Consider the following 17,800-nt stretch of genomic DNA (forward strand, 5'->3'; position numbering starts at 1 on the left):
CTAGGCTGAATGGCAATGTGCAAATAACTACCAAAATTTCCTCTTGGCAAATTCAAGAAAGGAATTTCCTATGTTTTTTGGAAAATGGTTTTTAAAATCGAGGGGCCCCCTACTGGCTCGTACTCTAGATATCACGAGGAATCTCCAAGAGATCCCCCTTCCTCATCTTTATTCCTAAACTAATCGACCAGTATAGCAAGAGAAGTCATCACCAATATCACCAACTCAAAAGGGAGATTGGAATTTGAACTCTCGCCAACTCGAATTCGAGCCTAGTGCTGTTGCGCTACACCATGCAGACGAATGCTTACGATGCTGCACTCCTACGCTTTTTATCGTTGAACATAACCCAACCCAACCCCCCCCCCCCCCCCCCTTTCTGTTTCTTCTTCTGCATGTACAGATTCGGCATACACAATGCTCCCTTTGTCTTGTTCGCATGGAATCAGTTGTCGCACATATGTCCGTCATTACTGCCTTGCTTTGGGTGGTGCACCAATCATATTTGCTGCCAAAGGGTATCGACTCAGATTCGGGTTTTTTAAGGCCCCCTACTGAGTCGTGTATTTATAGGTGCATTTATGTACCAATAAGCATGTTCGAATGGTTTTCCGCGGAAGAGTTACAGCCACTCTGTTGTTGCGAGTAGGGCAGCTAGCCTCTAGCACGCCCAAGGCAGGAAGTCTCCTCCTTCCTACAACTTCTTCCACAACGCAACTGTCCCCAAGAAATGCAGGCTTTATCCGCAGTAATGGCAGTTGGCGCTCTCATCATGCCTTGTTCTTTTCACAGAAGCACAAAACTGGTTGGTCGATTGGACATGCACCCACCATCACTTTCTGGTCGCGGATAGTGTCACTGTTCCACACAACGGCATGCTCATCTCAGGGCCTTATTTACAACTATGATTCTGACCGTCCTCCCAGATTGCTTGTCGTTCAACCTCGCACGTACCCACAGATAATCTTAAAGGCAAACCTCCTAGAGGCCCTGAGATTGGCTAGCTCTCTTGAAGAATTGCGTGGTGACAAAGCAGAGGATGACCCTGAGAAGCTGCCTCCCTACATGCTTGTGCAGAGTCCAGAATCAGGCAAATCAAGAAAGCGGCGGAAGCGTGTGAGAGCTGGTACTTCAATTTTTTGACAGTTTTTTTTAAAGAGCTAAAGGAGCTACAATGCCCCTGATTCATGGCTTTTGTCAATGGCAGATGCATATTTTGGATCGGGCACTATTGAAAATGTTCGTACACAAGTTGTAGTGATTGAATCGCAGGTTGTTACAGTCTGTTGTAGCAATGAGGATACCCAATTTTATCTGCAGGATTCTTTGTAGTGTGTATATAGCTCTTTGACTATGTAGGAATTATCTAACAGACCAATGTAGTGTATTTGATCGAGGGTTGAGTTTTAAGGGTTGCAGAAGGTTTGAACGGACCTTTTGATACATTAATTACAAACCTATTTGGGGTTCAAACATAGAGCATACTTAATCATTAAACGAGGTGGTAAACTAGGTTTGGAATTGGAGAAATTATTTCTACACTTAAGCGCTCAAGGTATCATCTATCTAGTTTGCCTTTACAGAGGTTTTGTTGGTAGAGCTCATTTACCATCCACATTTTATAAGCTTTATCTTTGTCAAACATGTTTTCTTTTGATCCTAGAAAGTCATGCCCTCTCTTTGCCTAGTGTTCTCTCTCTTTGAAAATTGGATTCTATTTCAAAATCTGCCAATGATCTCAGCATTGTCAGATTGAAGGTGATTTAACATGAATCTTTGGTGAAATAGCGATCGTTCTCTCCAAGGCATACATGTGGAGTAGTTTAGATAGAACTTTCATTGGCCTCTTGTTTGTGGCATGAAAGGTCACCCTGCATTTGGGTGCACGGCTAGTAAATGAGCCACGTCATCTAAAAAATATGCCACATCAGCTAAAAAGCTAATAATAGATCAAAATGGGCTAAAAAGGCACATGTAGGCCAATCTGGCAATGCAACCATGACATGCAACCTATCGGTGATGATACATCTAAAATGCCTCCTCTTAGCGCCAGATGGGTGGTCCAACCCCTCATCATTGAAGAAGAATATCTAGCTTAGGTTGGGTTAAAAACTTGGTTAGAAGATTTGCAAGATGGTCAATGGTGGGACAATACTTCAAGCTGATGTGACCATCCTCAGGGTAATCCCCACAAAGTGGCAATGAACATGAATGTGCTTAGTCTGTTTACGAACAATAGGATTATGTGTTGAAGGCTTGAAGCAATGGCACTCTAAGAATTTGAATAAATATTGGTAGGAGATGTTAAAAGGATCCATTAAACTAAAAGGTTGGTCCTCGTAGAGATCCTTCTCTGAATATCCAAGTGGTAAATGCTCGAAAGTATGATTGTCCTCAATAGAAGGGATCTCGGCTATCATAGTCTCTCTCCAGTGAGTGTGAGACATAGCTTCCTGTCACAAATTGATGATGTGGCAATTCTGTCCGGACAACCACAATGCTGACTTGGCAGCAGGTTCTGTACAACGCGTCGACGGGCTGACGTGGCAGAATGTACGGACCACAAAGCAGATGATTAAATTTGCTAAGGATCCCCAATTTGCAAAATTTTTGACCCGACAGGCGATGACCGAAGTTCGTACTCTGTGGCAGAAAACCACCCAGCCACCAATCAAACCGGCGATCAAGAAGCCTCCTACTCCAAGAATGTTTACTGAAGAAGAAATCCAAGATGCGGTCCAAGCCCGAATCAATTAGATTTTGGATACGAAGAAGCCGACGGAAAAGCAATTGAAACAACATAACAAGGGAACTAATTTCCCCAGTTACTTGGGGCAAAATTCCACTTTTGAAAATGCCAGAAAACAGAAGAAGCGTGTCTGCTTCGAAGGATTACCCAGTTCGTCCGCATCTTTTGGTAGCTCGGACACCTCATCTTCTACTGACTTGAGTGATGAGGACATGAAAGGCAAGAAACGACGGACCGATCACATGCTTGATACTACAAGAAAGCATTTTTACAGAGCTTATCAATATGATTTCCTTGTCGTCAAGGGCAAAAAGCCCAAAGAATTCAAAGAGGGAGGAGGACAGGCAGTAAAGTTTGAGCACTTTTCAGGGTTTTGAGATGCTCCCAAGGCTTTAGCCTTTGTCTAACAATTTGACATAGCATTTTCTGGAGGCCACTATACAGAGCACTCCAAGATCAGACGGGCAACATCCTTTCTGAAAGGCAATTCACGAACATGGTGGTCCACTCTGCTGTTAAGGAAACATGCACCGACAAAGTAGTTGAAATTTAAGAAACTCTTTATTTCCTCATGGCTCACACAAGAATACGAACGAGACGTGATTACTGACGGGAACCATGTTCGGATGGTCAAGACAGAATCTTTGGATTCTTACTATGAAAGATTTTGGAAAATTTTTCTACCTGTTTCATCCTTTAAGAAGATCAAATTTAAGGACAGATTGAACGATTTTGTTGTGGGCTTCCCAAAGAAATTCAAGATTATTGTCTCGAAAGGAAGTCCGAGTCTATACAACAATTGATAGGACACGCGAAGCGAGGATTTGCTATACATTCGGGTAAATTGACTTACCCATCAGATGAACCTTCAACAAGTCAGAGCAGAAACAATCGACGAAGAGATAGACGACCTTTATTGACAGAAGACCAAAGAGATGAATATTTCAAAGTAGGGAAGTGTTTTGAATGTGGAGAACAAGGACATATCGCTACAAAGTGTCCCAAAAGGGCACAAAATCAAAATGACTTGCACATTGAAAGAACAGCAGAACGAGGCGATACTCGTTCTAGAACAGCTTTTTGAATTAGCATTATTTTGCTTTATGGATTTATGAAACAAGACTTTTTTGGAAGATGATTTTGAATTTTGAATAAAATTGATGTTATTCTGAAAGAATCTCTTAATTCTGGAAAAAGAGCAGGATTAAGAATGAGATGGAGCAGTGACAGCTTCTGAACGAACCCGATAACGAATCATGACTGATTCAATGAACTTAGTGATATTTTGGGATCCCCGGAAATGATTCTGGCACACGACAGTGCTTGAGGCGACTGATTCTCGCACACGATAGTGCTTGAGGCGACTGATTCTCGCACACGACAATGCTTGAGGCGAATGACTACTTGCACACGACAGTGCTCGAGTCAGAAATAAGAAAAAATAAAATAAAAAAATCTCTATAGACATGATCGCAATATGGGATTAGTTAACCCGACATCAATAAAGTCCGGAATGGATTTAGATGTGGTTACTAAATACGTTGCTTGCAGTTACGGTGTGAGATATGGAATGAATGTTTTTGTGATTTGTCATGTGATGTCCTGTGATGTCATGTGCAGTGATGTGATGTCATCTTTGTACATGTGCCTAGATATGTCTTGTCTAGTGCGTCGATACTAACAGTCAATGTCTACTAAGACAGTTTATGGCCTCTGTCTGTTTTGCACGCATAATTGAGGGCGATTACAATTCTTTCAAGAGGGGGGTATGTCACAAATTGATTACGTGGCATTTCTGCCTGGACAACCACAATGCTGACGTGACAACAGGCTCCGTACAACGCGCCGACAAGCTGATGTAGCAGAATGTACGAACCCCCGGAAATTGCACCGCAAATCGCGTTGTTGACGTGGCAGTCCGTATGAAAATCCGGAAATTGTGCTAGCTGATTTACGGCAGCTTTTTGGATTGGATGCTTGAAAGCTTTTGAGGATCAGTTGCTTTTGGAACATTTGCTTTCGAGTTTGACTAATTTTGGGGCTGTGCTTTTGGCATCCCTTGTAAGAATAAAAGAGCCCTTAGGGCCTCACTCTTCAGAGCATTTGGACGCAGAGTCTGAGAGTAGAGGTCCCTGCGGGAGTTGTACTTTGTTCAAAAATTAATATAAAAGAAATACCGAAAGGGGCGTCAGTCTTTGGGGCCAATCTCTCTTGGCACGGAACTACGCGGGGCCGTGTCGACCAAATTGAACTGTGAATTTTAAAGTGGTGAAGTATTTCAAGTGATTCTCTCTCGTGTCGTGACAGGATCTAGACTTGGGGTGCCCAAGTTTGTTATACCTCCTCTACAAAATGTGATTCATCCACGTGACAGAAAAGCATAATTCACCTGCTGTGAACTATGAGTCGCCCGATGAGTGGAGACCTGCTCATGAGTGGTATAATTCGAGGGATGAGAATGTCGAAGTAGAGTGCTATGCATCTAGGAGGAACATTATGCTTCACATGTGGAGAGGATGCGGCTGTAGAAGAACTACCAGTCACACCTGGCACATAGGGTAGAGAAACGGCCGATCTGGAGGGAGTATGGATAATAGGTGAGGATGTAGAGGGTGAAGAGGAAGCAACAAAAGTGTCACAAAGTGATGACGTTGCATGGCTTAAAGAACAAAGCTTGGCGGACAGAAGGGGCCAAAAACCTTAGCGAAAGAGACAGCAGAAGTTTTACCAACTTGCAGATTATGGCCGAGTGGTTTTGAAGGGGTTAGGTTTAAAACCTAACCTAACCTAACTTATGGAACCTGACTGAGGGGCCTAAAACCTTTCAAATAAAGCGGACCCCCCATAATTGCGTAGAGCATGCTGAAATGGCAGGCCGTACCAACGCCCATGTTTTACGACGGATTTTGCGAACGCACGATGACATGGCTGTAGCATACGAACAACCCATGGGGCACTTGGTTTGGGAACCATATGCTTTTAGAACTGTAGCTTTTCATCTAACTGCTTTTGAGTTTGGCCAGGGGCCTTTATAAGTGTGCCTAGGTTCTCACTTCTGCTCAGTTTTGCGTGGGAGTGCTGAGGGGAGGAGGATCCTCAGATATTGTACTTTGAGAAGCATAAGAATAAAGAAATACCAAGAAGGGGCACTAGTCGTTGGGGCCATGGCGTTTGGGTGTGGAACTCCGTCATGCCGTGTTGTCTCTCCTTTTCTCTCTTCCTCTGTTTTAAGTTCTGTCCAATTATTTCCAGTTTCTCTCACATGTGTTGCTGTAGACCTTCGGCTTGGAGTGTCCAAGTCCATTAGAGTGGTATCAGAGCTTAGACGATTCCTCTTCTACGAAGAATTCGATCCCTTTTCCCGCAGTACACATGGATTCTGACATTGAATCTTGCTTGAGTGAGCAAACCAACGGAGGATATAGCAGGAGTTCTTCGGAGAACTTGGGAGAAGAGTATGACCCTCTTCCATCGAACGACCTCGAACTGATGGAAGCGCAACGACAACTTTAGGTTGACATCTGTGCCAACAAGATGCTCAAATACGCCAAGGATCCGCAATATGCAAAGTTTTTAAAGAATCATCCACTTGACGATATTCATTTAGGATGGCAGGTGGCCATTCACTCACCTCTCAAGTCGGCAATGAAACAAAAATTTAAGCCGAGTGCAGATAAGCGAAGACTGTACTCGCAGGATGAGTTTGATAGTGCAATGGAATAGCATGTCAACCAAGTCATGAAGTCTTCATACTGCTCTCGAAAGAAAAGTCATGGAGCAAATTACCCCGACTATCTAGGTCGGAAATCCACATTCGAAGCAGTTACCAAATCCAAGAAGCGTGTACGCTTTGAGGATGATCCCAGTTTATCTTCGTCTTCAGACAGCTCTGAGAGTTCCTCTTCCTCTGACTCCAGCGGGGAGGACGGGAAGCACGGGAAGCGTAGAAAGACTCAGAAGAGCAAGAAGAACAATAGGGACAAATGATCCAAGAAGAACAGATCCTGTAAAGGATCTCGGAAACACAAAAAACATTCTGATAGTTTGACTAGGATACCTCATCTTCGGAGAGTTTTAATTTGGAGGAGTCAATGTTTGGAGCAAGGCGGAGACGAGGCTACAAATTGAGTAAGTTTGACCATCTTGAACAAAAGGGTGTAAAAAAAGACCAAGAATTTTAAAGAGGGTGGGCAAGCACTTAAATTTTACACCTTTTCCGGCTACAAAGACACTCACAAAGCTCTTGCTTTCATCCAATAGTTCTACATTGTGTTCTTGAGAGGGGCGTTTTCGAATACTCTAAAGTACAACGTGCGTCTTCCTATTTGAAAGGCAATGCCCAGACTTGGTGGTCAACCCTCCTTTTGCGAAAGGAGGCACACACCACGTGGCTAAAGTTCAAATGAGTTTTCACCTCCGCATGGCTCACCGAAGAGTACGAAGAGGATGTTATCACAGCATGGAACCATCTTCGGATGACCAAAGAAGATACTCTTGACGATTATTGCGAGAGATTTTGGGATACTTATCTACCAACTTCATCCTTCAAGAAAATTACCTTTAAGCAACAAGCTGAACAGTTTTGCTGCGGGCTACCCAAGGAGATCCGGCGATACTGTTTGCAAAAGAATGCCGGCCTGCTGACGTACTCAATGGACAAGCAAGTGTCTGCTCAACGTGGGCCAAACCAACCAAATGGTAACAAGAAGAAGGGGAAGCAGGGCGTTGAATACTACAAAGTGGGCAAATGTTAGCGGGGAGCAGGGGCACTTCTTACCAAGTGCCCTAACAAAGCGTCCAATCATCAGCTCGGGGATAAGCCAGAGAGTTCCAAAGCAGCAGAGGAGCGAGTAAAGAAAGGAAAGACCAAAGCAAGACTAGTTTCGGACTTTGTGGGGACTAACCTAGAACAGATGAACGAAAGTACGGAGCTCTGCAGAGCGTGGGGCAAAGTACGAGATTAGGAAGCCCTTCTTCTCCGATAGAGGAGCCAAGGACAACTTCATTTTGACTTAATTGGCGGCTCGACTTGGAATCATGCCCGAGGAAATGGGACCATCGGTAGAGGTAGTTCTAGTGCCACTAGGACATGATGTTGCAATTATACCTGTCATAGGGAAATTTTGGTTGCATTGTCAGGGGTATGTAGGGCACGAGGACTTTTACATCATGCCTTTGGCAAGGTGTGACATCCTTTTGGGAATCCCCTCGTACCACAAGAATGGCGTGGCGGTCGGCTACAAGGCCAGAAAGGCAAGGTTGAAGAACGAGAAGGATAGATATGTTATTCTTGATGTGGCGAGTCCGTCCCACTTGTATCAGCTTTGGCCGTTTCAAAATTAATGAAATCAAGTCTTTTTGTTTAGTCGATCTACTTGAATGAGTTAAATGACAATAAAACGTCAAATATGTTAGACCTAGAGAAGGACGACAAGACTTTTTGCAAGCTCAAGCAGATTGTTTCTCTAAGGATTTGCGTGGAGAGTTACCTCCTTAGCGACTTGAAGATCACACGATTGATTTGATTTCCGACAAAGCTCTCAACAAAATCACCATCAAGAACAGGTTTCCAATACCCAAGATCGATGATACATTGGATAGGTTTTAGGGTTCTACATGCTTTACGAGAATCGACCTGGAAAGTGGCTATCATTTGATCAGGATCGCTCCTTGAGATGTATGTAAGACCGCGTTCAGGACGTCCTTCGGATTGTACGAGTAGTTGGTGATGCCTTTTGGTCTCACAAATGCGGTTCAATAAGATGATGGACATGACTTTTTGTCACGTGCACATCTAACCCTATGTGCATGTGGACAAGCTACTTCATGACAAAGGTTCAGTCAGCCTAGCTTAGGAAGTGTTCTGGCACTTTTGTGAGTCTGTTCGCAAACCGTGGATGTCCAGGCACTTAGAGTAGATGCATATCCTCTGGTTGCACACAGCATGATCCTTAGCATTACCATTAGATTCCATCAGGAGCATTTTACAGTGCACAGAACCTATTTTCCCTATTTTAGCCATTTTTAATAAGTGACTTTGTTGGGAAATTGGGTAGGGCAATTCTGGTAAGTCACTATATAAGAAAACCTAGCGCTAGCACTTTGTGGCAGAAGAGGCAGCAGCCACCCACTGAAGTGTACCTTCTCAGCAAGACGGCAAGAGGACCCAACGTTTTCAAGCCACCAAGATCAGCCAGCGTTTTCTCAGCAAATGCAGATCAGCCCCAGTGTTTTGGAGTTCCTGATGAGATTGGCAACAGCATATCCCTTAGCGTTTTTGCAGCAAGACATCAGATGAGCCCTAGCGTTTTTGGACAGCAATTCAGCCTAGTGTTTTGCAGTTCCTCGGCGACGAGTACCATATTTGCATCAGCGTTTTGCATTTTCAGCGCATAGACTCCGTATCGCAGCCCCCGAACCTCGCAGATCTCACTTTTCCACAATAGATCCTCGCCGCATGGTCATATCAGCCAGCATTTGCAGATTCAGCCTCTATCTCTTTGCTTTTTTTTTTTTTGCTTGTTGCGATTGCACGTAACCCAAGTCCACTTGGGCGTGCCGATTTCTAATCGTGTTTTTGAAGAGTGACAGGAAACCGAAGAAGAAGGGCTTGTCCAACCTCCCCTTGTGCCTCTTTTCACCCATTGAGAGCGGACCGTGCACTTAGCGGCCTGCCAATCGACGTGAGGTGGGAAAAAGAAACCTTGGTGTGGGCTGCCAAGGGGTGCGCCCGCGGAAAAGAGTAGAGCTCGGGTAAGAGAAGATCCTTCTCTAACACAGATTGCAAGCAAAAGAAGAACCTCAAGAACCTCAAGAACCCAAGAACCAAAGAATCACAAGAACCCAAGTTCCTTGTGAACTTAAGAACCCAAGACTTCAGTGTATGGTCATCACCGGAAGCGGAATGGATATTTCGCACGAAGGTGATGAGCATGGAAGTGGCGAAGAAGAATTTTCCCCACCGGGAGGTTTTTCCGACCCTCCCCCCTCCCCATCTACGCCAAGGATTGCACTAAATCCTATGGAGGCTTTGGTCAAGACGATGATGGACATGATGTTACAACAAGAAGCGCAGCGCGCTGCCTAGGATCGCGAGCGCGAAGAAAGAAAAGCAATCTTGGATTCTGAGCGCGAAGAAAGAAAAGTAGAATTGGACCGCGAACGCGAAGAAAGAAAAGCAGAAAGAAAGGCCGACTTGGAGCGTTAGCGCGCTTGGTAGTCGAGAAGCAAAGGGCAGTCTTGGAGAGTGAGCGCGAGCAAGCGCGCTTGGCGGCCGAAGAAAAAAGGGTAGCCTTGGAGCGTGAGCGTGAGCAAGCGTGCTTGGCGGCCGAAGAAAGAAAGACAGCTATTGAGCTAGAGCGTGAGCAATCACGCGAAGCCCAACGAGTAGCGGCCGAAGACAGACGAGCGGCCTTGGAATTAGAATGTGAGGTGCAGTGAGACCAACGCATACAAGAGTTGGTCATACATGCACTCACCTCGAAACCCAAGCTGGCCAAAGACGTTGGTGGTTCATCAAGTAGCGCAAGCCAAGATTCGGACTCCAACAACCCCGTCACCGAGAAGTTGACATTCAGTAAGTATGACGGTAAGATGGACGGTAGTGTTATTCATTCTTGGTTGCATCAATTTAATGCTTATTTTGCGACAATTAAGAAGACAGGGAATAGCAAGGTTTTAACGGCAGCCATATACCTTGCCGGTGATGCCATTAATTGGTACCACGCATGGCAAGAGGCAGAGTTGGCCGCGCACCTAGAGGAAGCCGGCGGAGACGCGTCCCTTTCATTCAATTGGGCCGACTTCCAAGACAAGCTCAAGGCGCGGTTTATGCCTTCTCAGTACCTAGCGCGGTTGAGAGAAGATTGGCGCAATCTCAAGCAGAATGGTATGCCAGTCATGTCTTTTTCTAACCGTGTTTTGCAGCTCGGCACCCAATTACGCAAATCTGATGATGAGCGCAAGGAGACTTTCCTTTTGGGTTGGACGAATATATCAAGTTTGATGTAGAAGTCTTTGACCCCGTGGATCTCAACAAGGCGGTAGCAATTGCCCTCCCAAGAGATGAAGCACAACAAGGGAAAGCCCAAGGAGAACAAGTCGTCTCGATGTTCTTCTTAGACTTCTTAGAACCCTAAGGACGGTAAGAATGGTAAGAACGGTAACTCTTCTAGCCAATCTTTCTCTAATTCTTCGAAAAAGAACTCTAACAATGAAATTAAGGGTAAAGCTAAAACACCTGCTAAACCTAAGCTCGCCCCTGATGAAAAAGCCGCAAAAGGAAGTATAGGAGGATACAGAACGGCAGAAGAACAAGTCATTTATGCTAAGGAAGGTCGTTGTTATTAATGTCACGTCAAGGATCACATTAAAGCGGCTTGTCCTAAGACAGCTCCACCTAAAAAACCTAAGGCAACCGCAGCAACCACAAGCACTTTTATGAACCAAGCTGAATCTTCTCATGTCTCTAACACACACATTGATGAGTCTCTCATGAAGTGTTATGGTTATGTGGAGAGTCAACATTTTGTCATATTGTTTGATCCAGGCAGTATGCATGATGTGATTAGTGTCTCTCTTGGAGAGAGAGCCCGCCTAGAATGTACGAGATTTGTGCAATCAATAGCATAGACTTCTCTCGCTATCGAGAGAGAGGCCCTTGGAGGAGGGTTTGACAACTTTTTTGGTGTCGTATTCTTCTCTCTTCATCTCTCAGTCTCATCACCTTCATTCACAGTGTTTACCACTTTGTTTGTGATCATTTGCACTCTTATCACTAAAGGAACAGAAGGCTCTCCCTTCCATAAGTAAAAGGAATCCTTGAGCACAGTTCGGAGCACTCATCTTGAGCAAAGTTCAACATTTACTTCCGCTGCACCTTACATTGGTATCAGAGCTTTGGCAGTGTTCTAAATCACTCAAGGAAAGAACCACAAGTTTTTTTTTTTTTGCTTGTTGCGGTCGCACATAACCCAAGTCCACTTGGGCTTGTCGATTCCTAATCGTGTTTTTTAAGAGTGACAGGAAACCCAAGAAAGAAGGGCTTGTCGAGCCTCCCCTTGTTTCTCTTTTCACTTATTAAGAGCGGACCATGCACTTAGCGACCGGCCAATCGACGTGAGGTGGGAAAAAGCAACCTTGGTGTGAGCGCAAGGCCGCCAAGGGGTGCGCTGTCACAAAGTGATGACGTGGTGGATAGCAGAAACCCTAATTTCTGGCTGGAACCCTAAAATTCCTACAAACCCTAAAAATTGCCAAAAACCCTAATTTACAGTAAACCCTAATTTCTGGCTGAAACCCTAAATTCAGAAAACCCTAAAAATGCAGGCGCATGCTGACGTGGCAGTTGGTACGGAATTTCGCGTTTTGCGGCGGGATTTACGGCAGTATGCTTTTTAGCATCCACGCAATGAGAAACAGAGAGAAATTGCTTTTTGTTTTGAATTAGACTCTCTAAGAGAGAGAGAGAGAGCAGATGCTTTTGATTTTGAAATTTTTTGGGGCTCTGCTTTTGGGCATCCCTTGTACCTTTAAATAAGTGGCTTGGGCCTTCACTCTTCAGAGCATCTGGACGCAGAGTCTGAGAGTGAACCCCGAGTCACTCCCTTGTACTTTGAACTGATTAATATAAAAAAATATAAAAAGAAATACCGAAAGGGGCGCCAGTCTTTGGGGCCAATATCTCTAGGCACGGAACGCTGCCGGGCCAATGCAAATCTATTGTGATCTGTGAATTGTTTGAAGTGGTTATTTGGTGCTGTCGCGATTGATTCTTGACTTTGAGTGTCCAAGTCTGTTACAGTGGTATCAGAGCACGGCCGATTTCTCTTCTACGGGAAATCCGATCCCCAATTTTTTTTTTCCGCGGCACCTATGGCTTCACGCAAGGATCAATCGACTCCCTCTGCATCTGGCGATGCGGCCAGGGATCACAACGAAGATTCCGGCAGAGAGTATGGCCCGCCTCGGCCTACTCAGGCGGAGCGGCGAGAGATGGAGCGTCGCTAGTTGATCGGCGATGCAACGAAGATGATGCTCAATTTTGCGAAGGACCCAAAATTTGCAAAATATATGAGCGAGACTTCTTTTCAGGAAGTGCATGAGCAGTGGCGGAAAACCACTACACCCACTCTCAATAAACCTTCTGCTCACAAGAAATATTCAGAGAAGGAATTAGAAGAGGTGGTTGATGCACGGATCGCCCAGCTTTTTGACGCGCAAAAGAAAGCCAAAAAGCACGACAGAAAGCAGAAGAAAAGCACTGACTTCCCGGGATACTTGGGTCGTCAGTCAACTTTTGATAAGGCAAAGAAACAGAAGAAGTGTGCTCGATTTGAAGGAGTACCCAGTTCTTCTTCTTCTTCTTCTGACAGTTCTTCTAGCTCTTCCGATTCAAGCGAAGAAGACAGAAAAGGTAAAAAGCGAAGCAAGAAACAAAGCTTTGGAAAGGGCAAGAAAAAGGCAAAGAAGGCTAAATCTTGCCCAGAGCCTGACAGTTCTACTGAGGACTCGTCTACAGACAGCTCAGATTCTGATGATGGAAACTTCTATGCGAACAAGAAGAACTTTTACAAAGCCAACCAATATGACTTTCTCGAAGATAAAAGCAAGAAAGTCCGCGAGTTTAAGGAAGGTGGCCACTCGATCAAGTTTGATATCTTTTCAGGATACTTAGATGGTTCGAAGGCTTTGTCGTTCATACAGCAGTTTGACATTGCTTTCGTGGGAGGACGCTATTGACAACACTCCAAGATTCGGAGAGCTACCTCTTACCTAAAGGGGAATGCTCGTACTTGGTGGTCCACGCTTCTTTTAAACAAGACTACGCCAGTTAAATGGCTGAAATTCAAAAAGCTTTTTATTTCTTCTTGGTTGACGCAAGAATATGAACGAGATATACGAGCTGCTTGGAAGCATCTGTGGATGACCAAGAAAGATACAATCAATGCTTGTTGTGAAAGATTCTGGAGCTCTTTTCTACCCGCCTCTTCATTCAAGAAGATCACGTTTAGAGAACAGATTGAGCGGTTCACCTTGGATCTACCTACAGAGATCCGAGATCACTGCTTGGAGCAGAAGTCAGCTTCTATTCAGGAGTTGATGAGTCATGCGAAGCGGGGCTTTGCCATTCACTTTGGCAGTCTGACTTACCCCACAGATGAGAACATGACACAACGAGCTGAACAGACTTGTGGGAATGAAAGTAGAAAGAAAAAGAGCAACCCAGAGAAAAAGGATGCACGACCCAAGCTTACTCCTCAAGAGCGAGCTCGATTCATCAAAGAGGGGAAGTGCTTTTGTAACCGGCCTGTACTTTCAAAAAGGGCGGTAGACTTTAGACTTAAACCTTATTTGCTTTCACCCATTTAATTTGTCGCCCACTTTACCTGTACTTTCAAGACACAACAAAGGGGAGAGGGATACAGTCTGCTAGATTGCACTTGTATAAGTAGACCGACACCAGATTGGCCCCTAACTTAGGCGCCCCTTTCGGTATTTCTTTATTGTTCAAAAGAGGGAATAAACGCTGTGGTTCCCTACAAGCTGCCCCGCACAAACTTGGCTGAATTTCAACTGTTCCGGCCCGATTTCGGCAGCATAACTGTCCCCTCGCGTCCCCGAACGTCTTGGGGGTATTAGGGACCGTTTAGGGCCAAAACCCTAAACCTGCAAAAATACACAGCAGGCTGTAATTTACTGTTTCGGGCTCCGTTTCGCGTGCCGGTCGCATCCGTAGCAAGTTCTCGAGCTCCCACACCTGTAGGGCTACTTACCCTTTGAATCGGACAAGATTTCTGGCGTGAAACCTCTCCGAATTCACCTGTACCTGCGGGGGATTAGCCGCTAGCTAATCCAGTACCTGTGCAAGAGGCTCTTGCCTCGGCAATCGCGCATGAACCCACACAAATGTACATTGGTCAATTGAAAGGTCCACTAGAGGGGCATCACATACTGCCATAGGGGAGAGAGAGGGCAGTGCGTAGCGCGTAGCGTGCTGGGCATCACTCCTGGCACCGCATTGTACATAGGAGGGAAAGGAAGCACTCCATAGCTCTTAACCTGTGACAAAACTGTAAAATGAGCCTTCTTCCTCCTAAATTCAGCGCCACTTCTTGTTGCATGAGGAAAGTGCACTAGAAGGTGCCACTTGGCACATTTACAAGCATTTTCCCGTTTCGGGGTTGTCGCCTAAAAATCTCCCAACCGGTTGCCCAGTTGACTTCATGGCAGAGTAAGAAAATGTTCCCCTTGTCATTCCGAAGGTAATGACGCAAATACATTTTCAGGTCCGAAAATAGTTGTTCCCTAAATTTTAGGAGATGCTGCCATTGTATCTTTCTAGGTCATCTGACCCCCTTTGTACACTGCAGCCACACCCAGAACTGAAATGTAGCCTCTGTAGCAAAGGATTCCACTTTGGCAATGACCCCACTTTGGCTAACCATAGTCTTTGTCCAACCTTAGTGCTCTCTTGCCCTCAGGCCTGGACTCCCTCTGGACAGTTCCACACTAGCTATGCAATGCAGTGTAGTTAGATTTCCCGAGGGGTGTTTCCAAAAAGTGAAAGTAAATAAATAATAAGAAAGAAATCAACAAAAAGGATAGATAGTAGTCACACGCTGGTGACATATCCCCCTCTTGAAATCTCAAACGTCCTCGTTTGCATCTATGTCATACATGCTTACAGTCAACACTGAAGCATTCAACACCTGTCGACACATGTACGACACATACATGCTCATTGTCAACCCTAGAGTATTGAACACCTTGTCGACACATGTATTGCCTGCGTGTGAATCCTGTCCCAATGACATAGTGGTAGCTTCGCACTCTGCCATTGCTTTGAGTCACTAACTTTCCAATGACAAAATGGTAGCCACACATTTTGCCACTGTCTTATAGTACACGTTGGATCCCGTAACACTTTCGAGCATACCCAAACCAACAGTTTAAGAATGCAGTTACACATGTACTCTTTAATAGAAGCAATTACTGTATTCTTGACAAACTGACAAGAAATACTCACTTCTATAGCACTAAGCACACTTTTGGACATTCCATAAGAGCAATTGCCAAACTGACAATCTGTACAGCTCTAACATTCATGTAACAGGTATTTCATTTGAGCTCACTTTAAATACCATGTACATCATTTGTTTCAGAAGCCATTGTCACACTGACAATCCATGTAGCTTTGAAACTCAAGGGGTCAAGGTAGGTTGCAAATGGAAGGCTTCAAGGTAAAGTGATAACACAGTTGGTGACTCTGCAAGTTCACCTTCTTCCATCCACTTAGCATCCATTGGTGGATAGTTTCTGAACTTTACCAAGTAACGCCTAGCAACCTTGCCTTTCACTTTTCTTTCTTTATGTGCCAAAATCTGTTCCGGGACCAAGATCTCGTCAAGTTTCTCGACTTCCGGCTGATCTTCAGTTGGCATATCCTCTGGCACATCACCCACATAGGGTCTAAGAAGACTCACATGAAACGCATTGTGAATCTTCCAACTGTCAGGCAATTTCAGCCTATATGCAACATCACTGATTATGTCGCAGACTTGAAAAGGCCCATAGTAACGCATGCTGAGCTTTGGAAAGAGTCTTTCCTTGCCCTTCATCTTCTTTAACCTTGCCTTTTCAAAGCGTAAAAGCACCCAATCACCAAGTGAATATACTACTTCACGACGATGACGATCAGCTGCTTTCTTTTGCTTTGCCTAAGTCTTTTCTAAGGCCACTTTGACCTTCTTGTACATTTCATCCATGTCCTGAACATACTTATCTGCTTCAAATATCTTGTCCTTTGTATGCAGTATGGGAGGAACTTTCTTGCCACCTTCAACTATCTCTAAAGGTGCCTTGCGAGTTGATGAATGCACTGTATTATTGTATGCATACTCCACCAATGGAAAATACTGCTCCCACTTTCCTTTATGCTCTGACACTTAGCACTTCAGCAGATCTAGGACAGTAGAATTTGCCTCTTTTGACTGCCCATCTGTTTGAGGATGAAATGACGAAGAGAATTTGAGCGTTGTGCCCATATTCTCAAACAAGCCTCTCCAGAACAAACTTGTCATGCGTGGATTACGGTCGCTAACAATCGACTGTGGCATGCCATGATACTTGAAAATATTGCTCATAAACGTGCCATCTGATCTGGATTTATCTTCTTCCTGACAGGAATAAAATGAGCCTTTTTGCTGAATCTGCAAATGATGGTCCAAATACCATCGTTTCCTGTCTGCGTTCTCGGAAGATCAAAGATAAAATCCATAGCAACACTTTCCCATGGTTTATCTGGAATAGGTAGTGGTTGCAACCCTGGTGCCTTTTGCCTGTCAAATTTGACCTTCTGGCAAATTAGGCATACTCGCACAAAGGCATCCATAGCAACACTTTCCCATGGTTTATCTGGAATAGGTAGTGGTTGCAATAACCCTGGTGCCTTTTGCCTGTCAAATTTGACCTTCTGGCAAATTAGGCATTCTCGCACAAAGGCATCCACATCTCTTCTCAATGTAGGCCAGTAGAAGAATGTCTCAACCGCTTTAACCGTAGCATCGATACCACGATGCCCTGCATACGGTGAGACATGAGTCTCTTCCATAACTTTGCGTCGCAACGCTTTGTGACAGACAATCTGCCATGCATCATCATGAACCCATCTTTGAGAAGATAGTGTTCATGACGTTGTCCATCTATTAGCTGCTCGAAGACCCTTGCAAAATCTTCATCATTTTCATACTGTTCCCTCATATCATCAAGTTCATGATGATAAGCAATTGACACAGCTGAAATTTGTGGCTTCCTTGACAAGGCATCAACCACAACGTTCTTCTTGCCTTCCACATGCACAATCTGAAAATGGAACATGGACAAGATATTTGCCCATCGCATATGCTTCTCAGATAACTTTGTCTGTGTCAAGAAGTATATGCTTCTCAGATAACTTTGTTTGTGTCAAGAAGTATCGCAAGGTCTGATGGTCCGTTTGGACAACGAAATCTGCACCTAGCAGGTAGTGTTTCCAACTTAAGAGCGCATGAA

General features: G+C 44.7%; 1 protein-coding gene across 2 annotated transcripts in view; it reads left to right on the forward strand.

The window, feature by feature from the left end:
- The first annotated feature begins 579 nt into the window (after positions 1-579).
- The window catches only part of LOC147438388 (GTP-binding protein, HflX), an 80,991-nt gene continuing 63,770 nt past the window's right edge, over positions 580-17,800 (forward strand). For both annotated transcript variants that reach the window (XM_086487690.1, XM_086487691.1), the window contains exons 1-2: positions 580-1,126; positions 1,208-1,272. In XM_086487690.1, the coding sequence (XP_086343816.1) occupies positions 604-1,126; positions 1,208-1,272 (588 nt within the window). In that variant the 5' untranslated portion in view covers positions 580-603. The remainder of the gene's footprint in view (positions 1,127-1,207; positions 1,273-17,800) is intronic.

The sequence above is a fragment of the Adiantum capillus-veneris genome, chromosome 17, assembly GCF_014529385.1.
Source record: "Adiantum capillus-veneris isolate H3 chromosome 17, ASM1452938v2, whole genome shotgun sequence".
Lineage (NCBI taxonomy): Eukaryota > Viridiplantae > Streptophyta > Polypodiopsida > Polypodiales > Pteridaceae > Adiantum > Adiantum capillus-veneris.